General features: G+C 40.4%; 1 protein-coding gene across 2 annotated transcripts in view; it reads left to right on the top strand.

The window, feature by feature from the left end:
- Window positions 1–26,373, top strand: part of SERPINE2 (serpin family E member 2) — a 315,644-nt gene that overhangs the window by 263,813 nt on the left and 25,458 nt on the right. For both annotated transcript variants that reach the window (XM_044070250.1, XM_044070251.1), the window contains exon 6: window positions 18,031–18,131. In XM_044070250.1, coding sequence (XP_043926185.1) covers window positions 18,031–18,131 — 101 coding nt within the window. The remainder of the gene's footprint in view (window positions 1–18,030; window positions 18,132–26,373) is intronic.

Genomic DNA, 26,373 nt, shown 5'->3' with positions numbered 1-26,373 from the left:
TGGCACCAACAGTGGTAACTTCTTGATCTTAAATTTGTAGATCAAATAGGAGCTTTTGTGATACTTTAATGTTTGTGTGCTACCAGTATGAATGTTACGTTCATCAAATATCTGACTGAAAAAACATATTCTGTATCACCCTTTATATGATTGATAGGCTGTAGAAATTTCCAAAGCATAGATATCATTCTGTAAGGAAAGAATTAATCCCAGCACACCTGTTAGCCCAGTTTCTGCTATAACAACTAAAATCTGTGTGTAATCACTCAGGTAAAATCCAGTTTCCATCTTGAAGTTGCATTTCACTGTCATTGTTAATGAGTTCCATAAACATGGGAACCGTCTTATAATTCTGACTTCTAGTGGTGGGTTACTTCGTTATTTAGTTGACGGACAATCTGAAAAGCCTGAAGGTCACATACAGTTCTAAAAAAAGTTGCAGGTAACTGTTTTCTCCACAGACCTTAAATGGAGATCATCTCTTGTGATGGCATCAGTGTTATCATAACCTAAAAATCCACAAACCTTCAAAGCATGGGCCTTCCTCAGATAAGTACTTTTCAATATGTTGTGATTCAGTGCATCTTTTACTTATTTATTCTTTGCTGAGTGGGCTAGTCTCATTAGGCTAGTAGCCTGTCTTCAGGAGGGAGACCCACAGTGGTATTTATATTACTATGGGAGATTTGGCTAGGGCACTGGGAATCTTCCCCTACTCTTCGGTGTACAGGGATACATTTGGATGTTCTGCTTCCTGTTTTCTGGTCCAGGAGCATAGACTGCTCAGAGAAGCAGGAAGCCAAAAAGGAACATGGAGGATGAAGTTGGTGTTGAGAGCGATTGTAACTGCTGGTTGAACAACAGAGAGGTCAAAGTTGGCAAAAGATGATTCAGTCACTAAGCAGAATGAAGAGAATGGAAATAAGATGAACGAAAAGGCAGGCGAGCCTCTTCAGAGGCAATAAGTGGCTGAAGTATGTAATCTGGATTTGGAGGAATTATTTCAGCAAAACCTTTTTGCAATAAAACCTATAACACAAGAGTGTGTTACAATCCTCCAGGCTGGGGGGGTTGCAGGATGTATACCTAAAGGAGTTAATTGAACAAAGTGAACCAGAGAGCTAAAGGGCAGTATTGCAGGGTTAAATAATGGACAGAATACAAGAAGAGGAAGTACAATAAATAAGGACAGAAAAGAAGAAATCATAAGCGCAAACTGTAAGAGAAGGTGAAAGAAAAGATGACAAGAAAATGGAAGTGAGAAGAAAATGTCACGTAAGAAGTAGTTAGAAAAGAACTTGACCGGTATGAAATATGGGACAATGTCATAACACCACTGGGTATCAAACCCAGAGAGGTAAGAGCATTTATTTGCATTAATAAAGACATTTTGTGACTTTTTTTTTTTGAAAAAGCACAGTATATGTAGAAATTTTGAGTAATATGAAAAATTTATTTTATTTATTTATTTATTTTACATTTGTTTACCGGGCTAGTCCAACTGGATGTAAATCTGTTTTCAGCAGAGGCCCGGGGAGAAAAGCTCCACAATGGTTAATACAGAAATTAATTTACATAGTGAAAATACAATTTTGTAAAAGGTACATAAACAGGGAGAACAAAATAATACATACAAATCAATTTAACAATTATGAGAAATGCAGGAAATATAAAAATAGAATTCATTGAGGACAACATACAGGAGGAGATAGAAAATGTAGGATCTGGAGATGAGAGAAAAGAGAGAACAATTAGTAAGCAAGATGAAGGAAGGCAGGGGATAAAGGATTTAGTCTGGTTTAGTGCAAGGACATAGCCAATGAGAGTTAAAGTATTGTTTAAGGTTAGTTTTGAATTGGTGGGGAGAGGTAGCTAGTCTTAGGTTGTTTGGAAGGGAGTTCCATAGTTTTCCGATGGAATTGGCAAAAAGAGCATCACCACCTGAATTATTGGATTTCGTTGTATGAACCAGGACACTATTAGAGGATCGAAGACTATTAAGATTGGAATAGGGGGTTAAAAGTTTGTGTAGTGAGGGGGGTTTTTCTGGCTCTTTGATAATTTTAAATGCTTCACTAAGTTGGTTAAACTTGAGAAGGTTGGGGAGTTCTAACCAGCCTAGTTTTCTTACGTTAAAGCAGTGGTGAGTACGGTAAGGTTCGCCAGTTACGAATTTGGCAATATGGTTATAAGCTACAGAGAGTTTGTTGAGCTCTGTTTTTTTGAGGAAGGAAAGTACCGGAGAGGCGTAAAGTAGGGTGGAGAGAAGGTGAGTACGTGCGATAGTTAGTTTAGTATGGGGCGTAAGAAAGTTCTTAATTCTATACATGGAACCAAGTTTCTTGTTAACAGTCTTTATAGTTTGGCTAATGTGAATATCAAATTTGAGCTTGTGGTCAATTGTGACACCTAGTAATTTTGTGTTAGTGACAGGCTCAATGATGGTCCCATTAGTGGACTGAACGTGGAAGGCCATATTATTAAAGAGTGGAGGGTGTTGCCCTAAAGAAGAGGCTAAGGTGGGGAGAATTAGTAGTAGGTTAGTTTTTTTCGGGTTTAGGATAAGTTTCCGTTCAGTAAACCATATTTCCACTGCAGTAAAGCAGTGTTGGGTGGCTTTCTGGAGGTTATTAAGAGAGAGATCCGAGCAAATCAACGTAGAGTCATCTGCATATTGAATGCAGGTGGCTTTAGGGATGACTGAATGGAGATCGTTTATGAATACAGAGAAAAGAAGGGGGCCAAGTATGGAACCTTGGGGAACTCCTATTGTGTTAGGTAGTAGGTGAGATAGTTTACTTTGCCACTGAACTGCCTGTTGTCTACCAGAGAGGTAAGCATTAAACCAGTTTAGGGCAGGTTTATCAAGGTGAAGGTTTTCAAGAGTTTGTAGTAAGAGTTGATGATTGACCATGTCAAAGGCTTTTGACAGATCAAGAAATAGAGCCGAAGTAATTAGTTTGTTGTTACGGTTGCTGTTGATTGTGTCAACAAAGGAAAGGAGGGCAGTGGTAGTACTATGATGGGGGCGAAAGCCATGTTGAGTTTTGGACAAAAGATTATTTCGAGTGAGAAAATGTAGGAGTTGTTTGTGAGCACATCTTTCCATTATTTTTGCTATAGGTGACAGAATTGCTATCGGTCGATAGTTAGAAGTTTCTGTGGAGGAACCACCCTTATGAAGAGGGATGACGTAGGATATTTTCCAAAGAGAGGGGATTTTGCCTTCTGTTATGGTCCTGTTAATTAAGATTGAAATGGGGTAGGCTACAGCATCTGATGCTATTTGTAAATATTCAGCTGGGAGTCGATCGGCCGATAGAGTGGATGGTTTAAGTTTTTTCAATAGGGTTCTGATATAGGAGGTGGATATTGGGTGAAGGTTAAAGGCAGGTGGAGCTTTGGCGACAGCAGTAGTAATAGAGGAGGAAGAAGAAGGTAGCTGACTGGCTAGTGACTGGATGGTCTCAGTGAAAAAAGTGTTGAACGCATTGGCCACTTCTACAGGATCTTTACCAATAAATTTCTCTGGGGTTGGGGTAGAGGATTTCCCAGAATGAAGGAGGTTATTGAAACCTGCCCAAAACTTCTTAGGGTTATTCTGGTGTCTATCCTGGAGGTGACAAAAGTAGTTCTTTTTATCCCGGGTTATGTCTGATTTAGTGGAATTTCTAAGCTGCTGAAATTTAATACGGTCTAGTGGTGCTTTTGTGGTTCTCCATTTGTCCCATGCTTGATTTCTAAGCTTAATTTTTAATTTAGTTTCCTTGGTAAGCCAAGGTGCAATCCGGACCTTTGATCTGATAAGTCGATTAGGGGCATGAGAATCCAGTATATTTAGAAATGTGTCATTGAAGAGTGACACACTCTCATCAAGGGGAAGTGTTTTTAACATGGACCAGTTGCAGGATTTGAGTTCAGCCAAAAATAGACTTGGGAGAAATTTCTTCTTATTTCTAACATGTCTATATATGGGAGGATTTGTAAAGGTCATTTTATGTTTCATGATGAAAGTGACAAGGTGGTCACTGAGGTCATTTGGGAGGGTCCCACTGGTATAGTTTGGTGTATCTTTATTGGTAAGAATCCAATCAATGGTACTATCTTTTTGATTAGCGTTTCCAAGTCTTGTTGGAGATGTGATGTTTTGGGAGAAGCCATGTAAGTTAATGGGCAAGGGATTCTTCTGGTCAGAGAACTTGGACCAGTCAATGTTAAAGTCACCCAGTATAATGGTTTCCTGAGGGTAGTTCATGGTTAGCCAACATAGGGTTGATTCCAGGGTATCTTGGTTATTCCCTGGTGGGATATAGATTACAATAAGGTTGATGCTTTTTTGGTTGTTTAGGCATATTTTTAGGGAAATTAGTTCCATATTGGAGATGATAGGGGGTTGTAAGGAATTCAAAATGATATTCAATGGGTTTTTAAACATAACAGCTATTCCCCCTCCCTTCTTTTTTTTTTTCGATCTACCCTAAACAAATTATACCCAGGTGGGAGAATCTCTTCATCCTTTGTGGAAGGTTTGAGCCAAGTTTCCATTAGACACATGAAAAAAAGAAAGGAAATGATAATCCTTGGAACTTGTGTCATGCAGGGAAAAAGTACATACAGTTTTGTACAGAGGTTGAAAGAGACACTTTGAAATATTGCACAGCAGAAGGAATTCAGATCCCACCAATGTTTTCCTTTGCAGATGATTTAGTATTAGTGGTTAAAAATGAAGGAATGAAAACTGCTATTAAGACACTTAGTAAGAAATTTAAGTGTTTGATTTGAGTATTAATGAGGAAAAAAGTAGAGTTAGAATTTTCAGGTGTAATAGAAAGTATTCAATTTAATAAGAAAGAGAAAGGCATTCTAAGAGTAAAGTTTGGTAACAAGTAACAGGGATTAATACATTGGAAGAACATGTTAAATAAAATAAGACATGTTTGTTTTGGTGAACATTTAAATCTCTCTACAGAAAAAATGCATATTTACTTCAGTAATATTAGGAAAACTAGCTCATTTGGCAGGTGTATTGTCGATGCCAATTGAATTTGAAAAATAATTATTTGTATGGTTTGCCTTAATATGGAGTTCGAGATTAAACCGGTTAAGAGGAATTTTTTTGTCTCAAAGGAGGATTGAGTTTAATAAATCCAATTATACATAACATCACTGAGTTTGTATAAAGTATTGACTTTGATAAAAGAAAAACAAAGAAGACTAGCAGTGGATATAATTAAAGAAAAATACAAGGTATTTGGGAGAAACTTAAATATTTTAAAAGAAATGAATAACTGAAATGAGAATATATAAAGAGAAAATATTCCTATGGAAGACTGATAAATAATATAGAAAAGAATAGAAAGTAATGGTATAAAAATATAATGAAGTTTTATTATATTTTTCCATGGAAGCATTTAGAAGAAATAAAAAAATAAAAGCTGTAAAAGCAAGAATGAATAGATGTGTGAAATATCTTGAATGTAAGGATTTTTTTTTTTTTTGTGGAGATTATTCATAAATAGGCTTCAAATGAAGGCAGATATGCCATACAAAGAAGATAAAGGAAATAATGTGTATATATTGTAGAGAGATGGAAACGATGGAATCTGTGTTTTTTTTAAATGTGATAGTGAGTCAGTTATGGATAAATATATGAAAGATAGTATAAAGGGACTGAAAAGTGTAAATATGGATATGATAGAATATGGGTAGTATGAAAATGTAAAACAAAAAGATGTGGATAAATGGGATGAAAAGCTGTTTTGTACAATATGGATTAATTGGAATGAAAGGTTAAATGAAATAGGATTTAATGGAAAATGATCATAGTCATAAATTCTGGAAAAGACGATTTTGGTTATGGAAAAGCAGCAGGGAATGAAAGAAGTAAAAATGTAAAGAAAAATATGTAAAGCAGTTGTATATAATTGCAAATAATGTATATAAAATGTATATTCTTCTTCTTCTTCTTCTTTCGGCTTTTCCCAGTTAGGGGTCGCCGCAGCAGATCACCTGTCTGCTCATGATTGGCAGTGGAGTTTTACAGTGTCGAGTTGCCACCCCGGCGCCCAACCTTCCACAGAAGGCACACACACGCACACCTAGGGCCAATTTAGAGTGTCCAATCCACCTACAGCATGTCTTTGGGAGGAAACCAGAGCACCCAGAGGAAACCCACGCGACCACAGGGAGGACGTACAGACTCTGCACAGAAGGCACCCCTGCCAAGGATCAAACTGGAGAACCTCTTGCTGTGAGGCGGCAACGCTAACCACTGCACCACCGTGGCTGCCCATATAAAATGTATATTATGAATTTTAAATAAAGAACTCCTACTCTGTTTGATAGGTGCTGTAGGAACTTTTACATCCACCTGAGCAACCACCAACACAAGCAGATGGGCCCTCTGTTTAATGTGTCATCCAAAGGATTGCAGAACAATTAGGCTGAACCTGATAACTCTACATACATCAACAAAGTAATAGTTTCTCTGGTGATACTAAGATAATTTATTTAAAGAGTAAGTGTGTTGTCTTGCACACATTAAGTAAGCCATCCCTGATTTATTTATTTTATTATAATTTTTTCCCATGACATGCTGCAAGATCCATTTCTTATATCATTTGGTCAATAACAAAAAATGTGTATCAGTGCTATTAAGTAGACTGTCTCCAATAACCAGTATAGAACTCCTCTTTAACGTATTTGCTTATCTTCTGTACATCTGCTTTCCCAGATAATGATTCATACTAAGTATTGTCTTCCCTTTCAAAGGCAAGTTCACAATTCATGGGTTAGATTGCCAAACATATCACCTACTGGCCTTTAAGAAGTGTGATTACTGTAAACTTATGTTGATATTTTCTACCTGTTATCATATATACATGCGGACATGTGTGTATATGTTTGTGTAAAATATAATGTGTGTATGTGTGTGCGCGTGCACACACACACACACACACACACACACACACACACACACACACACACACAAAATTACTTTATCTGCAGACTGTAAGAGCATTATTGCCCATGCTTGAAATATTTGTATGTATTACTTTTAAGGACTTTCGGAAACTTATTCTGTAATAACAGAAAAACAAGTTAATTACACAACCCCTTCCAAGACACCTTTCAAGTTGAATGTGTATTTTTAGTTGTGTTTCCTGATCTTTTTGTTAGTTTGTCCAACAGTGCATTCCAAATGCGAGTTAGATCTGGCATGATTCATATACCAGGCAGAAATGACCTGTTACTAACTATAAGAAACATTATATCAGTTTTCAAAGCTTTTCTAAATTCATTTTCCAGCACTGATAGTTCTACTAAGGAATAATACATTTTCAAGTTGTTTCAGGTGGCTTGTTCGAAAACTACAAAATTTGGCATTACTGTATCACTTTATGCCTCACTAATCGGCGTGGGCAGATTAGACATACTGTTTAGAATTAGATGGACTAAAGAATAAGGATGTTCTTTGTGTTTCACTGTTGTAGTCATTACATTTGGGTAATCTGCTGGCAGGTTGCCCTCAGTCGGCCTGATTAACAAAGTCTTGGGTCCTGCGTCGGTTGCTGTCCCTTCCTTCCATGATATCAGGTTGTCAGGGGTATAAAACATGCAGCCGACACCATTACATCAGTCTTTCTTGCCGCGCGGTGCCCGATGCAGAAGTAGTTCGCAAGTGCCGGTTGGCCGACTCCTGAAATTTTCGTTTTCGAGTTTCAGAACCGAAGTCTTCAACTAAAAAGCTAAGTACCCCATTGGGGAAACTTTTTCTTGCTCCTTACCGATGTCAGTAAAAGTTAAAAATTGCATTACTTGTGGGAAGCAAATACCTCATAAGGATTTTCATTTGTACTGTATTCCTTGCCTAGGCCCTGACCACAACGTACCTTGTTGTCGGTTTTGTGCCAAATTTAATCAACGCACTATTAAACGTTTGTATATTTTTGCTTCTAAATTTTTTGGCTCACACTTTAATTATCCAGAAATGTTGTCTGTTAGCAATCCGACTACCAGAATAACTAAAAAATGCAAAGAAAAAGACAGACAGGCCGTCAAGGTCCAAAACTGACGACGATGCTTCTCCTAAGCCAGTCGCCAGTTCGCTGGTACTCAGTGAGGCACTTTCGCAGCCCCTGATAACCCGCTACTTCTGATTCGCAGGCCTCTACTTAGACCCATTCGGAGTCTGGTATGCCACAAGATCCTTCAATTATGGAACCCGCGGATGTCTCTGCCTTAGATGGGTCTGGAGCCACTATGCAGGCACCGGCTTCTGAGGGTGTTTTCAGGCCTATTGATTTGTATATTAGACTGACGCCATCTTCAAAACTAAGGCCAAAATCTAAATCTGTGTCTAAAAAACCGAAGCCTGTGTCACATGTGCAGGCCCCTATGCCTAAAAAACAAATGATCAAAATGGCTGAAGATTTAATTACTCTGATCAGGGGTAGCCAACCCCCCCCCCCCCTTTCTAAGAGGCCTAGGCAAGACATTGATTATGAATCTTCTGAACAGGATTCTATTGCTTCTGACTCTAATGAACAGGATTTGTCTATACCTACTTATGAGGACTCTGATGCAGAGGATTCCATTCCTTCTGCTTCTCCCCCTGAGGATTTTTTCCTTTGGGGAAACTTTACATACCTTAAGGGAACATTTCCAATGGGAAAGTCAGGATTTCTCTGAATCTGAAAAGAGACTTAGGGATTTTCTTCTTCTTCCTCAGCATAGGCCTTTGGCTATACCTCCTGTTCTAGACATTGTTGTTGATGTTTTTTCAGAATCTAGTATGGCTCCTGATTCTCTGTCTCCGGCTCCTTGTAAGCCAGACAGATACTACAGGGTTCCTGACTCCCATAAATTTCTTTTCAAAAATCCTGTTGCAGATCCTGAAAACATTTCTCAGGGTCCCAAAGGCATTAAGGCCTCTTCTGCTAAAAATCCTACCCCTTCTGATAGAGATTCCAGGGCGCTGGATAGATTGGGTAAGAAAGTTTACACTTCTTCAACCTTGGCAATCAGGGCTTTAAACTGTCAATTTCATATGCTTAAATATCAACAGCATATCATGGGACTACTTAAACAGAAAATGATGTTAATTTCTGACTGTGTGGAAAATAAGGATTTACAGGATTTATTGCATTCAGCTGAACAAGTTGGAAAACATACGTTGCAATGTGGTTTTGATTCTTTGGAGGCCTCTTGCAGGGCTGTTGTAACTGGGTCTGTGCTAAGAAGGCATGCTTGGCTCAAAGAGCAAACTTTGCCTGATCGTGTTAAAGCAAAATTGTTGGATGCTACTTTACAACAGGACCGTCTCTTTGGTAATAAGGCTAAAGAAGTTTTAAAAAGATGGAAGATAAAGCTAAATCTATGCAGACTGTGAAAGATTTCTTACAAGTGCAACCTCCAAGATTTAGTAGGCACTGGCCTACTAAGAACTGGTCCTTTCTAGTTCCTTTGAGAGCCACTCAAGTCAAACCCAGACATTCCAAAGGCTCCAGGTTTCAGTCATAAGGGACTTTTAGAACAAAACCATGGGGTGCCGCCTCCTCCAAATCTGGAAACAACAAGGCTTCTCCCTATGGTAAGCAGTCTCAATGACTTCCCTTTACACTTACCAAGCACTTACCTTTTAGCCGCCCCTTTGGGGGGAAAACTGGCACTTCATGCAAGAAACTGGCAACTTATAACCCAGGACAAATGGGTTTTAAATGTAGTATCCCAGGGATACAGATTTCATTTCCACACGTTGCCAATCCCAAATGGATGGCCAGACCTGCCCCCAAATGAGTGGGCAGAGGCCCAGAAAAAAGTACTGTCCCTCATGAACATGGGGGCTATTCAACCAGTACCAGAAGAGGAAAAGGGACAGGGTTTCTATTCAAGACTTTTCCTGGTACCCAGAAAAGACAAATCATGGCATCCAATTCTGGACTTATACACTCTAAACACATTTCTGGACATTCCAAAATTCAAGATGCTGACTCTTCAACAGTTACTTCCTATGCTAGGCAAAGATGCCTGGTTGGTAACTCTAGACTTAAAAGAGGCTTACCTGCATATCCCAATCGGGGAATCTTGCAGAAGATACCTTCTCTTCAAAGCAGGCTACTTGCATTACCAGTTCTCTGCACTGCCCTTTGATTTATCTAATGCGCCCAGGGTCTTCACAAAGTGCCTGGCTCCAGTAATTGCATTTTGCAGGCAAAGAAATATTCATATATATCCGTACCTGGACGATTGTCTAGTTCAGGCAGAAAACAGGGACATTCTTCTAAAATATCTGGCATTTATAAAAAGGGTTCTAACTTGTCTAGGGTACACCATAAATGAAAATAAATCACAACTGGTACCCTCTCAAAAAATTACACTCCTGGGTGCAAGCTTGAATACAACTGCCCAGATGGCTTACCTTAGACCAGAAAAGCAAATTCAATTGGTAACTTGCTTCAAACAGGTGGCCACAAAAACCCTGCTATCTGCAAGACAAATTCTGCAAGCCTTTGGGTTCATGGCCTCCTGCATTCTTCTAATTCCATATGCAAGACTGCATATGAGAAAACTTCAGTGGAACTTAAAAAGTTTATGGAGTCAACATTGTCACAGCCTGGAAACAATGATTCCTATCATACCTTGCTGCAACTAGAGTTCCTATGGTGGACAGAGGCCTGCCACCAAAACAAGGGACTGCCATTCACTCCACCCCCTGCCGCCCAAACCCTATCTACAGACGCATCAGACTATGCTTGGGGGCTCATCTGGCAGGGAAGTGCATTCAGTGCAAATGGAAACCAAATCAAATGCACCTTCATATCAATCAAAAAGAGATGCTAGCTGTACAGAATGCACTGACAGCCTTCAAGAACTACCTTCATCCAGGACAATTAATGATAGACACAGTTATGTGGTACATAAACAAGCAGGGCGGTGCACACTACTACCCCCTTTGCAGACTAGCCATGGCATTGTGGAACACGGCCTTGACCTGTCATAGGTTCATAGGTTCATACTAGGCTATCTGCCCGAGGGCATTTGCAAGCCTAGCCCATCGTTTTGTGGAAACTGGAACCACTTCAACATGTTGACTATGCTTATTTTGCTGTGCCTCTGTCGAGCAGTGACACTGAGGTAATCCTGGGGTATATCTGCGATCTCCCATCCATTGGTCAAGATTTCTCTTGAACAAGGCCAGAGTGCTCTGCCTCACATGTACGGGATTTTGTTCCACAGCATAGGAGTCTTTGGGTGATGAATCTATCCCTCCAGCACGTCCTATTAATAGCCGTGTCGAGGTTTAAGTCTCCAGCTTGTGGCTCTGATGGATCTAGATTTTTGAGGTGAAGCATATTCATCAAATCTGGGTTTGACATGGCCTTGTATGTTAGGCAAAGGTCACCTCTGAGCAATGGTAGCGACTGAATAGAGCTGGAGTTCTTTCAGTCGGGCAGCATAGGACAGATTTTGAGACCCTTTATCCTTTTGGTGAGGAATTTTGTGCCCTCTCTAGCTGCTGCAAGTGTCGGGTCAGATACATTGCGAATGGGGCATTGTACTCAATCATTGGTCTGATGAGTGATGAGTAAAGGGAGACTATGACCTCCCTTGATCTAGATGAGAATCCCTTCATGATAAGGTGGGCAATGTAGAAGGTCTTCCTAACTACTTTAGCTACATGGGTGTCGAATGACAGACTACTATCAACCTGGGTCCCCAGGTCCCTGATAACTTCTTCTGTGCTCAGTGGATTGCCACCTATTTGGTAGCTAGGGGTAACCTTGTTTTTCCCGAAGTGTATGACTATGCATTTTTTGGCATTTAACTTTAGGCCGTGGCTCTGGCACCAGTTATCTGTTTCTGTGAGACCCTTCTGAAGGATATCTGTGTCAGATGTGTTTTCTACTATGGCCCAGTTTGCAGTCATCTGCAAACTTTGTCAGCCATAACCCTTCTGTGTTTGCTTGTACTTCGGAAAAGTAGATGCCAAACAAGAGTGGGCCCAGGACTGAGCCTTGTGGGACACCACCTGTGACAGGCTTTGAGTCTGACATGGCGCCAGCAACTCTGACTCTGTGGGTTCTGTCACTCAGCCAGTTTGCAACCCATCTTGTGATGTATGGGTTAACATTTAAGCTGATGAGTTTTTCAATGATACCCGAGTGGGGTATTGTATCGAAGGCCTTAGCCAGATCGAGGTAGGCTGTATGGACTGCCTTTCCCTCATCAATGGCTTTGGTGACTGTTTCGAAGAAGTCAACCAAGTTTAAAAGGCATGATCTTCCTTTGACAAAGCCAAACTGGGTTGGATCCAAAGTCTGCAAATTCCCAATGTCTTTATTTATGAGGTCCATTATGATCCTCTCCATGGCTTTGCAGATAAGGCTTGTCAAGCTAATGGGCGGTAATTTCCAGGGTCGGTGGAGGCACCGCCTTTGTGAAGTGGGACCACAGTTGCAGTGCGCCACTCCTGGAGTGCGTATCCAGAGGTAAGACTTTGATTAAACAGCTGTCCTAGCTGTGGGTTTAATTCCTCATTGAGTTCGTGGAGCACACAGCCGGGGACACCATCAGGTCCCATGGATGCTGTGTTTTTGCTTTGGAGAGAGCAGTTCTCACTTGGGCTGGAGATGTTTGGGGGCTGCAATCGTTTGGTATAGATATCTCTCCTTTTGGGGGAGGAGAAGTTTGCACTGAACCTGTCAGCCAGTATGTTGGCAATGTCTGTAGGATCAGTAATCTTTACATCATTTTGAACTAGTTCTGAGCATATCTGGGAGTTTCCTCCCAGGTTTCTAACATAGCTAAAGAAGGCCTTATGATTGTCTTTTGAGTCTTTAGCTATTTTTCTCTCGAAATTTCCTTTGGATGATTTTATGAGGGCTCTTAGTTTTTTACTTATAGTGATCAAGGGTGTCTTACCTTTTAAGGATTTTGCTCTATCTTGTAGTAGCTTCCTCCTTTTGTTGTAGAGTTTGTTTATGGCTGGGGTCCACCAGACTGGGCGCTTGCCTTTGGTACAAAGAGTCTTTGTTTTGCTTGGGATTGCCTTATCCATGCAGTCCTGCAGGTGCTGGTAGAAGGCATTTGTAAGTGATTCAGCGGCTTGAGTACTGTTTTCCGCCAGCTCGGGGGCCTTAAAGGAGACCACACTAGTCTTTAGAAGTGTGAAGTCGGCTTTTGAGAAGTTCTTTACTGTGGTCTTTTTATTTCAGGTGGGGGTGGGATGAGGACCTCCAGCGAGATTAGTTTGTGATCTGATCTCACCAGTGAGGGTGTACTTCTGGTGTTGAACATTGTGCTCCCATGTTCATGATGATGAGATCAAGTATGTTATCTCCTTTGTGGGGATGGTGACTAGTTGTTCCATGGCATTTGAGTTTATGAATTCCAGGAACTTTTGGGCTAGGGTGTTTGGGCTTGAGTAGTGTTCCCAGTCTATATTAGGGTAATTGAAGTCACCTAGTATGATGGTGTTTGGTGATACATTTATCCCCTCTAGTGTTTTCAGGAAGGCCATGTGAGGTTCCTGAGTTTGTGAGGGTGGCCTGTAACATGCTACAATTTGCAGAGCAGTCTTGCCTATGGTTAATTGCACCTGGATGGTCTCTGATGCATCGTGCGTTGCCACCAGTCTTGAGGTGTGGGTGTCCTTGATGAATATGGATACCCCCCCTACTTTCTTGGTATTGTCCGGATTTTGGGGCCGGAACGCATGATATGAGGTAAAACCTGACAGCGCTGGGGTGCTCTCAGGAGCCTTGAACCAGGTAAAGGGATGTTTCTTTCATACACACACACTTACCCCCCTTCACACACACTTGCCACCTGCTGGATTCAAACCCCTACTTAACTATGTTATGATACTAGAAACGGACGCATTAGCACAGCGTGCTATTCGGATCAAATTCAACTACAAGCTCAATTCCTGCCAGGAAAGCTGAATACTCTGGCAGACTTACTAAGCAGAAATCTCATGGACCTACACGAATGGAAACTGGAACCATGGATTTTCAACATGTTGACATGCAAATGGGGGAGTCCAGACATAGATCTTTTTGCCTCACCCCAGAACTATCAGTTGGACAAGTTCTGCACAAGAACTCATCACAAAAAAGCCTGGAAAGTGGATGCTCTATCATTCTATGCATTTCCCCCTCTGCCCCTGCTCTCCAAAGTTCTACTAAAAGTCAAACGGGACAGGCCAAAAATTATTTTGATTGCTCCAGACTGGCCTGGCCAACACAGGTACCCACTCCTGCGCAATGTGTCACACCTTCCACCAAGGCACCTACCTCAGACACCTTGCTTACTGTCTCAGCAGAACAACCAAATTCTGCACACTTAGCTCGAAACTTTGCATCTTGCAGTGTGGCTAATCACCTAAATTCACCCTTAGCATCCCTCAGCAAACCTGTGATGGATGTCATTTTGGAGGCAAGAAGGCCTAGTACTAGAAAATCTTATGCTGATAAATGGAAAAGATTCTGTGCCTGGAATCAATCACAAGGGATAAGCACAACAGTGCCCAATATTCCTCAGATTTTACAATATTTAACTGAGATGCTTCACAAGGGCCTGTCCTTTTTCTTCCATAAAAATCCATGCCTCAGCCATTTCAGCTCATTACAACACATAACCTCCCCTCTTCTCTCATCCTCTGCTAAAGCAGCATCTCAGAGGGGCCAAAAACTTAAGACCACCCAGGAGAGCTCCAACCCCTGCCTGGGACCTCAATTTTGTAGTGGAAAACCTCACTCTCCCTCCTTTCAAGCCAGCTGCTACTGCAGACTTAAAAATTTCTCTCATGGAAAACAGCTTTCTTTTAGCAGTCACTTCAGCTAGAAGGATTTCCGAATTACAGGCTCTTATGGCAGTGGAGCCTTTCATTATTTTTCATGTGGACAGGGTGTCTATCAGGACCAATCCATCCTTCATGCGTAAGGTGGTATCCAGTGTGGCTCTTAATCAGACCATTCATTTGCCGACTTTCTTTCCCAATACACAGAACAAGGGGGAACGGATTCTGCATTCATTGGATGTACACATACAACTTAGATTTTACTTAAACAGGACAAAATCTTTAAGAAAATCTGAACAACTACTGGTGGCATTTGCTGCAGGGGCAGAGGGAAAGGCTATTTCAAAGCAGACTATTTCCAAATGGATAAGCCATTGTATTCATTTCTGCTATATGCACCATGGTAAATCTATCCCCCAGGGGATCAGATCTCATTCCACCAGGGCTGCATCTACTTCTACAGCCTTTCTCAGAGGTGTTCCTGCCAGAGACATTCTAGAAGCTGCTACCTGGAGCTCAGTTCATATGTTCACCAAACATTACCATTTACCTTTCTTCTCTAAATTCAGAGCTGGCTTTGCTACTGCTGTCCTGCAGGGCCTTATAGCTGGTCCTAATGCTGTATAAATCCATCCTCCCAACTATAGCTTTGGGAGTCTACCCAAATGTATTGACTGCAACAGTGAAACACGAAGAACATAGTACAGTTGTGTACACTTACCATAAATGTATTCACTGTTGCAGTCCTGGTTACCCTCCCTCCAACCCCCTGTTTTTCCCTTACTGTACCTCTTTGGTTCCCCATTAGGGGGCACCTGACATCTAGGGCAAGAAAAACTGATGAAATGGCATTGGCTGCATGTTTTATACCCCTGACAACCTGACGTCATGGAAGAAGGGACAGCAACCGACGCAGGACCCAAGACGTTGTTAATCAGGCCGACTGAGGGCAACCTGCCAGCAGATTACCCAAATGTAATGCCTGCAACAGTGAATACACTCAAACATCTACATTTATGGTAAGTGTACACAACTGTACTTTTTCTGGTGTTGGTAGATGCGCACTGATTAAAGTCTAATTTGTTTAATTGTTAAATATGGAAACTGGTAAAAGGTAATTAGCTCTTTTGTGCCTCACCCACTCCCCAGTAGAATTTATATTAAGGCTGGTTTTAATTATTATACTACTTATGTTCCTACTTTTATTTGTGATTCTGTGAGTAGATTTCACTGGCTGGAAAAGGGAGTTTGAGTGTGTGATTTACTATTCTTTGTTGCCCTTGATGTGTTTTTTTCTTGTTGTTGTTACTGTAGTACCTCTGAATGCAGTATTCCTTAATTTGCATACTTAACCAATTAACGTAAACTAATTAATTACTTTGTCTTACATAGACTGTATATTCTGGTCATTGGTCATATTTATTTTAATGTAGAAGGCAGATTCTTTCCAGGCTACATTAAGATCTGTTTTTGTATTGTTATGCTTTCTTAGTTCTTATTTATATAGAAAGTTTAAATTATTGCCTGTTTTTTGTCCTTTGGGATGATCACTTATTTCCACAAAGCTGATTTTTTAATAACCTGACTTATTTTTTTGGTGTGATCGCAGTCTGTCCTTTTTTTTGCCACATCTCATGATGCCACATTTACTGACATTAAATATCCAGGACATAACCACTATACCAGCTGTATGTTTTCTGTAGACCATTTTGGAGAACAGCAGCATCTTTTATTGGAATAATTGTTACCCCAGTTTGCAGTTATTGGTATGTTTGGTTATTCACAGCCCGTTTCTCACTTTTATATCTGAGAGGCATTGTCCAAAAAGAAGTGGCACAAATTCAACGCCCTGCAGGACAGCATCGATGACCCTTATTGAGATAGACTAAAACCCCTTACCCTGACTTGTATCCCATTACTTAACCAATAAGTAACCAAGTCTGTTTGTTAGATTTTGTATACAACTCCATACCAGATGTACTGTGATTTATTTGCATTTAAAAGCATGCATCTGTCTGCATTTCAAGAGAAAGAAAGAGGGACTTCATTGAACCTCCAGGGGACCATGTTGGGAGCTCACTGCAGACGCTTGTCTACCTATCTGTAAAGTATTTTTCTAAGACATTTAGAAAGATATCCATCACTTATGCACTGCAAAATGGATCATTTCCCCCTACCCTGCAGCAGAAGAATACACTATATATATATACATATATATATATATATATATATATATAATGTGTGTGTGTGTATATATATATATATATATATATATATATATATATATATATATATATATATATATATATGTATATATATATATATATATATGTGTGTGTATGGGTCTTCTTCATTTCACCTAACTTCCAATTCATTGACTCCCATTTGACTGAGACCAAATGACTGAAATTTCAATTCACTGACACTTCATTTCACTGACAGTTCATTTGACTGACAAGTATTATTAGCAACAAAATGGAATATGTCCGCTTCCCAACTGTAGTGACCTGGAGTTAGAATATATAGTTGGGGGCACAGCCCCTCCCACGGGGGGTGGGGTGTCCCCCCCCTTACTTTTCTTTTACTAAGCAACATTATATCAAAACTTAACAATATCATATGAATGAAGTGGGGGGCCACACCCCCAACAATATATTCTAACTCCAGGTCGCACTACAGTGGGGAAGGGGGCATATTCCATTTTCTTGCTAATAATACTTGACAGTCAAATGAACTGTCAGTGAAATTAAGTGTCAGTCAAATGAAATTTCAGTGAAATGGGGTCAGTGAATTGGAAGTTAGGTGAAATGAAGTAGACCCGTGTGTGTGTATATATATATATATATATATATATATATATATATATATATATATATATATATATATGTGTGTGTATAATATATGCTATTAATGAATGCTGAAGTTCAGTTTGTCCAAATTTGAACAAATGAAAATAAAACTGATGGATTGTTTGACAGAAGAATTGAAAATGACTATAAATGAGTTCTTTGTGCTTAAAGGAAAACTGTTTTTGATATCGTTTAAATCAAAGAATTTGTGCCTTTTCCCCATATAGGAGTCCCCCTAAATTTCACTTATGCTCAAACATCATAGGAACCTCTAAAAACAAATGTGCTCCTACTTAACTTTTAGCTCTCAAAAGGAGAAGTTGTTAGGTTGCCGCACTAGTATAACTGCTAAGCATAGTGTTTATTTTCTTAATGCAGGTTCACAGCTGAATCAGAGCTTTCATTGGAAGAACCCCTTTCAGCACTTGGCATTACTGATATGTTTCAGGAGTCCAAAGCAAACTTTGCAAAGATAACAAGTAAGTGGTGTATCATTTCCAAGAAGGCTGTGTGCCTGTATGTGTCAGTATATCTATATGCATGTGAATCTCAGTCATGCTAATTTGATTAAACACTAAGAAATGTGTGACATGCATGTCAGTGTGCCCAGCAGAAAGTTTGAAGAAGAATTGGTGACCATCAATGTAGATGAGATAAAATTAACCATTGCAGTTGTGTTTATTGTACCACCCGGAATAGTGTAGTGGCCTACATATTCAGAAGTAAGGGGTCCAACTGTAAAGATAGCAACCTAGGTGTCAGCAAGTGGGGAAACAAGATGGTCTGCAGGAAGAATGGAAAATTAAAGAAGCCATTTTCCTGCAGTAATTCGGGAAAATGATGCAGTTATCCGCTCTGTACGAGTGTTTTCCAGTGGACCACAGGCTAGTCCAAGAAGAAAGTGAATTTGGCAGATGTCATGTTTTCCAAATTATGCTGAAGGGTGAGATCCTTAACTGATTGCTGTCATATAACATAACACATGGGGTACTATATTAATATGTAATTTTAGGAAAAGTTAAGCCATAAAAAGAAAAACCCTGCCTGTATACTAGTAGGACAGCTAAATGGCTTATTCTCTCATTGACTATCACCTTGCCCCAGCCAGTAGCATACATCCTAGGATCTCTTTCTTGGAGGAGGCCATGTCCCAGTAATTTACATAGGAGTAACACCAGTGGCTGAAGAAATTAATGGGCCATTAAGGAGGAATGTAGTGGTCTAAGAAAGTCAGCTGTTGAGTGAAGAGACAATAAATTGTATTGTGTATGAAACTTGGTTCTAAAATTTGAACTAGTGAAAGCAGACAAGGTGAATGAATAGCATCATATGTCCTTTGAGAATGCCAGAGGGACATTTCTGAGGTACTTCGAGCTCAACAGTATTCACATTACTAAAGTAACATTAGGACCATAGATGCACATGTGTTTAAATGTGGGTGTCAAGTAACACAATGAATGGAAATAGTAAAGTCAGTGAGACAAGCTTGTTAAATGTTTGTGAATTTGAATCAAGTAAACACAGACATGTAAGAATGGAAGACAGAGGTATTCAGGTGTGGTGATGTGCCTTAGACTAAGGAACGAACAACTGTACAAACTGGGCTAATTATTCATTTTTGTTTATTGTTCTTGTTTATCTACTTCCACTTCATAACTGGATAAGTACTCTTGTCTGAAGACTCTTTCCAGGAAATACCCAGACCATAAAACAAGAAAACAGCACTTGCATTTAGTAAATAAATACTTAAAACTTTCCTTGTATATTCATTTAGATATTCCCCACACAAACAGTTACATCATGTAGACAGCCTCTAGGGTTTTATTTATGTATATTTGACATTTGTTTACCGAGAAAGTCCTGATGGGCAAAGAACCCATTTCAGGGGGTGCCAGGGGAGAAAAGCTCCATATGAAAGCAAAGACCAGTTACAGAGCATATCCCAAAATATATACACAATTCATTAAGAGTCATAAAAAAAAATTTCCACATATACTTAAACCATGGAAGTTAACATTAATAATTCATATTAATCCAGTTTAGGTAAGATAAAAGGAAGTGATTACTGGGCTGTACAAGAGTATGACATGCGAATTTGGGTAAGTGAAAGAAAGTTAGTGTGGAATGGGACCCAGATGGGAAATGTGAGATAGCGTGCTCTACGCAGTATAATTGTCATCATTAGAATGCTGTGTCTACTGTATAGATGGCCTTTGATGTACTAATACCATATATGTTAACATTAACACCGTGATGAATGTTTGTGGCTCAAGTAAATGCTTGTAGTTTTAAGGTAGTGGCCAAAATAAACAAGAGGTATAAAGTAAAGCAAAAGCTAAAGAATAAAGAGATTACTTGCAAAAACAGAAGTGCAACTGAACAGATTAATATTCCTACAGCATATTCGTGCTTATATACTGAGAGACATGATGTTAAATAAGGTAGGCACTAGAGATAAGCTGGCAGTGAAAAAAAGAAAACCTCGCAGAAGATTGAAGGAGAAACAGGTGGAACTCTGAGGGGGTTATAGTGTTGTGGTAGTTATAGTGTTGTGGTAGTTCTGAAGGTAAAGAATTACAAAGTCTAAGTTTAAAGGGGTACTATGGAAAAGGTTTGTAAAAGTGTTAATCATTTTTGTAGAATGAACAAAGCCAAGATTTGATAAAATTATTTTAGAGTTTGCTTAAAGTGGTGGTGGCTAGATAGAGCCCTGAATGATGTAGGGGTAGTGTTCCAGGTTTTGGCCACATAATTTGAGTACAGATATTGTCCAGAGCTCTTTAGGGGTTTAATAATGATACAGAAATGACATCAGATAATAGTGGTACAGAAATGACATCAGATAATGATAGCAAGACAGTAACAGTAAAGGCATTCTGTAACTGAAAAAAGTAAGACATAATAAAAGGCTAGACTATCACGTACATATGGTGAAGAAATATGGAGTAGCAACTATCACTCATTATGTAAATGAAGCATCTTCTCACACAAGTTCATTTTCAGCGTGGATCATAAAAGTGGTTGTAAGTATTAAAGTCCTAAAGTGCTTTTTTAGGTTTTCTTTTTTAGTTGCTTAGGGTAGTTATTTCTGTGATAGTATTGGGCAGGTGGTTCCATGTTACAAGAGTCTAGTTTCAAAGGGACTAATCCTGTGTGGAAAGAATGTGTTTTCACTAAAATGTACTGAAGGATAAATTACATTCTAGATGGTTTGTGTGCATTTCTTTTTAATTAAATCGGATTCTGGAAACAGTCTAACACTTATGGCTGAAAAGCAGAAATAAAAAAAAATGTGTAAAATGGATTTGGAGGAGAGAAAGAAGGAAAATAAAATTAAAATTAACTGTGGTTTGATGGCCTAGAGCAAGTTAACAGAAGCAGGAATACCATGTTATGGTTCCTGTAGACAATTTTGTAAAATAAACTCAGATTAACAGAACATGCTACAGTGAAAATTCCCCCTTTACCTGAGGTACAATGACCTCAGACTAGATTTTGTTAATAAAGGAGATGCAGAAGGGAGAAACATCCCCCACTGACATAAACAGAGAGCAGAATTCCACTGTGAACTTTGAGTTTGCATTATGATGGGGAGAGCATGTCAAATACAGACTGCTTTAGGTAGTACAGTCTGCTGTTTCAGTCTTTGATTTCTTACCTTCCTTCTACAAGCACGCACCCCAAACCACAAAGTGGAGAGACCACTGAAGGCTAATGATGCCTTCACCTGGACATCCATGATCTGCTTTGCCCTGGTTAGAACCACATTCTGAATTATGTCCTAATATAATCCCACAGTAGCTTGTTGACCATCTCATGGTCCAGCACCTTAATCACCTGACACTGCAGTTTGGAATCTTTCACTCTGTTTCTAGTAGATTCATATCCCAATGAGTGTAACCTGGCCCTCTGATCCTTCTCATTTATTATTTTTTCCAGTCTTTTAAGGACCCCGAGAAGGATAACTTTTTATTGTTCTCAGTGTTCTCCTCCCCTGTCTTAAACTCTGCCATACTTGCCCTAGACTCCGATCCTCTGTTCTCCCTTCATGTGCTGGTTTTTATGCTCCTCCTCTTGTATAGCTTTGCATATTGTGTCTTTATGTAGAGCAGTACTGCCCCTCCATGCTTTCCCTTTCTGTCTTTCTAAACAGTTTCTATAATGGATCTCTGTGTGTCACCATTCTCTCGTCACATGCCCCTTGTTTCTGTGACACCAGCAGTGCTCTCAGCTCCTCCATTACTGATTGCAGATGCCAATTCTTCCTCTCGGATTCCATGCACTGAATTCAACTACCATGAGTCCATGCTGCAAGCCACCCATGTTTCTTCCTCTGCTTTGTCCGTTGTCTATGTCTGTTCTTCCCCTGTACAGCACTTATTTATGCCATCCTGCTTCTATGGCACTTCCTGTGCCTTCCATTTGACTTTAAAGGTGTTGTAGTGAAGATTATATTTTAGTTCGGCTTTGGGTACCTAAACCTACCCTAATATGGAGTTGGTGACTTTGCAGACCTTCTCCTTTCTTATACTATTCTAGTCCTTCCCTTCTCTCCACTGCCACAAGCAGTAGTAGTCCATAATCCTCTTTATTCTTGCATTGGTTACTGGGTAATGCTTCTAAATATGCTGCCTTCAAACTCATATTCTGGCATTTCTTTGCCATCTTCCTGTCCCTTTTGGCTACCAACTCTGCTGTCTCCTCTAATGCTCTTTAATGCCTATATGTGCCATATAACCCATCCTTTTCCCTTGGTGACTATCCTTGATTACCTCATGTCTTGTTAAATTTAAGCACTGAGATTGGCTTCAGTATAACCTAGTATAATTTTTCTACTCTTATGGCTGCTAATAGCTTTGTTGCCCAAATCTTTGATCACCAAAACATTTTCTTGGCCCTGTATCAGCTCCCTTGTTCTGCCCTATATCACCGATCCCTTTGACCTGCATTTCTGGGTGTACCATACTCCAGTCCTCCTCATTGCCCCTTCATATTTCAACCTTTTATTGTGTTGCCCTTGATCCCTTTTCTCTTCTTGTGCATGTCTACAAGCTGTCCTGTTGTCAAATTGTGTCTTCTGTCATGTTATTCTCTCATTACTCTACTTCTTCTGCTACGTTTCCCTCCTGTAATTTCTCTTCATCTTCTCCTGTTGATTTTCATTTGATCTTGCCCCACTACAGGAATCACTTTCCTGTCTCCTTTTGTTATTCGCCTTCTGACTCTTGTCTTGCACCTACTGTCCTCTTTCTCTGCCCCTGGTATTGTCCACTGCATGTTCATCTCTCTCCTGCCACTTCATTACTCCTCTCCTCTGCCTTCCTCTGTCTCTGTCACCCTGGACCTTCAGGTCTTCAATGGTCTGCCTCACTTGTCTCAGTTTTAGTTCAGGACTTCAGTTTTCTGTCTCGGATTTAGGCATCCCTTATAACACAGGCTTTGTTCAAACTCTGAATTCACTGACACAAATGTCAAGGATTGCTTGGAAGATGATTTTTCCAAGGCCTCTTCAGTAGCCCTCCAACCTTCCTTTTTATAGCACTTATGACTGTTTCCAGGGCATATGTTGCATCTGCCTCTTTGCACATGTAAGTACTTTCACATGGAGCTTCATCAATCTACTTCAGATATCTCTTTATAAGATGTTCTCTTTGGAAAGTAATTTCTGGCCAATATAGATGACCTCTGTGACACCTGTGCACTGGCCCAGCAATCAAGGAGCCTCAATCCTCATCACTAACACCAGTAAGGGACATCCATATAAGGAAAGGATAATAAATACACACACACTAAAGTACAATTTCCCTTAAGAGCATACAGAGATCACAGTCAGTCTGGGACTGGTTTCTCCCTTTCTCTCCAGGTCCCCAATAAGACTACCCACTGGCACAGCTATAGGGTCCAGATCTCAGCCTAGTGGGCAAGCTAAAATCTCCAGCACCCTCTCTGACCAAGTAGTGCTTCATGTCCCTGCCCCACTAGCTGACACACACACACTTTGCGATAAGAGTTGTATACAACCAAACAGACACTCCTGGGGAAGGATAGCACAGGTTATCCAGCTGTACCCCTTTTACCCAGACTATACGGTAGAAATCACTGCCTCCACCCAGCTAATATTTATCAGCTACTCAAAGGCCCTTATTAAAGGGTGTCCTATTATTATCCAAATGGTAAGTGTGACTGAACAGCAAAGCTTATTTGGAGTGACTTGGTACAGTATCACTATATACATGCAATGTACTCTTAGGGCTTAAATTATCTTTACACAAAACAGCCACAGTTGAAAGGTTTAAAAATATTTAATAATAAATAATAAAAACACAAGACAATATTTCTTATTACACAATGCTAGTCAAGAGTTCAGAAATCACAGAGAAATGTTTAAAATAATACAGTAGAAAAGTTCTGACATCACAGAAAAACAGTCTAATCTTCCTTATTCCTAGCTTTTTCTAAAAGAAACACTAAAGTCTAACATCCTACTTATATACAGATACAGGCAGAGTGGTGAGTTGGATGTTCTCAAAACAAATGCTCTAATGCTCTCAATCTTTCTGTCCTTAAATTGTTAACACAGTACCACTGATTAATTTCAGATGGCATCATTTCTTTCTGGTTCCCAGGCTAACAGACTCTCAGAGGTTAATAGCCCTTGATCTTGCAGCTGGTCAGAAAGCCAGAACAATAAAAGAAATTATACATGCAAAATTCTAGCAATTAACTCTGGTCTCAAGACAATAGCCAGAATTCCTTCATCCAGACATATTGGCTCTAAGCCCTGAGATCAAAGACAGTTATGAAATGCTTGACTTATCAGCTTTGTTACAGCAGAGTGCACTGTTACATTTTTGCATTTGCACATTTAACACCATTTTTTCCCATTTAAGAGAACAGCCTGTGGTTTATATTAGTATTTACAAATGACAGAATTATCTACAAAATTCTACCTGGCTAGGCTGGCAGCCTTCACCTATCTTCACACATCTCTAACCCCCCCCCCCCTCCCGGGGACCTCGAGTTAGTTTTTCAAGTGACCCTTGAGAAACGTTGCTTGAGAGGGTTAGATCTATATGAGTATACCTTACCCCGTTCCCTGTCTTGAGAGCCCATCTGCATTGGCATTGCTAATCCCACTGCAGTGCTGCACTGACATATATGCTTGCAGCCCTAGGCTCCATCTTAGCAACTTGGCATTTTGCTGGCTGGCTTTGTTTAACCATGTTAGGGGATTGTGATCTGTCACTACAGTGAATTTTCTTCATTAAAGATAAGGCTGAAGTTTCTGCAGTGCCCACCCTATGGCTAGACATTCCTTTCTACAGCTGCATAGCATTTCTCCCTGGGATGGAGCCTACGGCTGAGGTAAACCACTGGATGCTCTTCTCCCTCTGAAGAAATCTGGCTAAGTACAGCCCCTACTTCATGGTTCAAGCCATCTGCCTGCACAACAAATTATTTGCTGTAAACTGAATTGGCTAATACAGGGGGTCCTCCCAAAGCTTCTGGAATGCCTGCTCACATGCTGGGGTCCACACTACCTTATCTGGCGTGTTCTTCCTTGTCAGGTCTGTGAGTGGAGCAGCTATGGTACTATAACTGGGGACAAACTTTCTGTAGTACGCTGTTTGTCCCTAAGAATGCCCTTACCTGCTTTTTGGTAACAGGTGCAGGCCATACCTGAATGGCTTCTACTTTGACAGGTTCTGGCCTGATCCTACCACTCCCTCACTCCATGTCCCAGGTAAGAGACCTCTGCCATACCCACCTGAGATTTGCTTGGCTTACTGGTCAACCCTGCCCTCTGTAGTCTGCTCAGCACCTCCCTGACATGTCGAAGGTGCTCTTGCTAGGAATGGCTGTAGATGGCAATATCATCTAGGTAAGCAAGGGCAAACCCTCCTGCTAGGATATGATCTGCCAGCCTCTGGGAAGTTGCTGGGGTATTTTTTCATCCCAAAGGGCATCTTTGTGAACTCATACAAGCAAAAAGGAGTCACAAAGGCTGACTTCTCTTTAGCCCTGGGAGTCTAGGGCACCTGCCAGTAACCGTTGGTAAGATCAGTGGTTGTAAGATACTTAGCCCCACCCAGCTGCTCTAGGGCCTCATCTGTCCTAGGCATAGGATAAACATCTGACTTTGTGTGACTATTTAATTTCCTGTAGTCCACACAGAACCTGGTACTGCCGTCCTTCTGTGGCACCAGCACCACTGGTGAGGCCCAGGACTGTTGGACTCTTGAATCACCCGTAGTTCCAACATCTCCTGTATCTCCTTCCTCAGAGTCTATTTGACTCTCTCAGCCCTGCCTAATAGGGCTTTGGGCTCCTGTATCCACCTGTTGCTGCACCAGGTGGGTGCACCCTGGTTTCCCAGTGAACATGTCCCCAAACTCCTGTAACACTGCTCAAATTTTTCAAACCTGAGTAGGTGAAAGCTGCTGGGACATTGCTACCCCATTCCACTGAGGTGTGGGTCCGAGCCTCGCTGAGGAGATCAGTAACCACATCTCCCTCAGACTCTTCCTGAAAGCCACTGCAAATGCTCAGCACAAGACTTTTTCTTTTCCACAATTGTACCTGTAACTAATGTATGTAAAACAAACATTTTGTATCTAAACTATGTAAAGTGGAGCTCATCACCCCGGGCCTCCAGTGAAAATGGGCTCCCTGAGCCCAGTGGACTTCCCCAGTCATCAAACTGGAAATAAATAAAATAAG

The sequence above is a fragment of the Protopterus annectens genome, chromosome 4.part1, assembly GCF_019279795.1.
Source record: "Protopterus annectens isolate FY-2018-M chromosome 4.part1, PAN1.0, whole genome shotgun sequence".
NCBI lineage: Eukaryota > Metazoa > Chordata > Ceratodontiformes > Protopteridae > Protopterus > Protopterus annectens.
The sequence above is the reverse complement of the archived record's forward strand: the minus strand, read 5'-3'. Positions and strand labels throughout refer to the sequence as shown.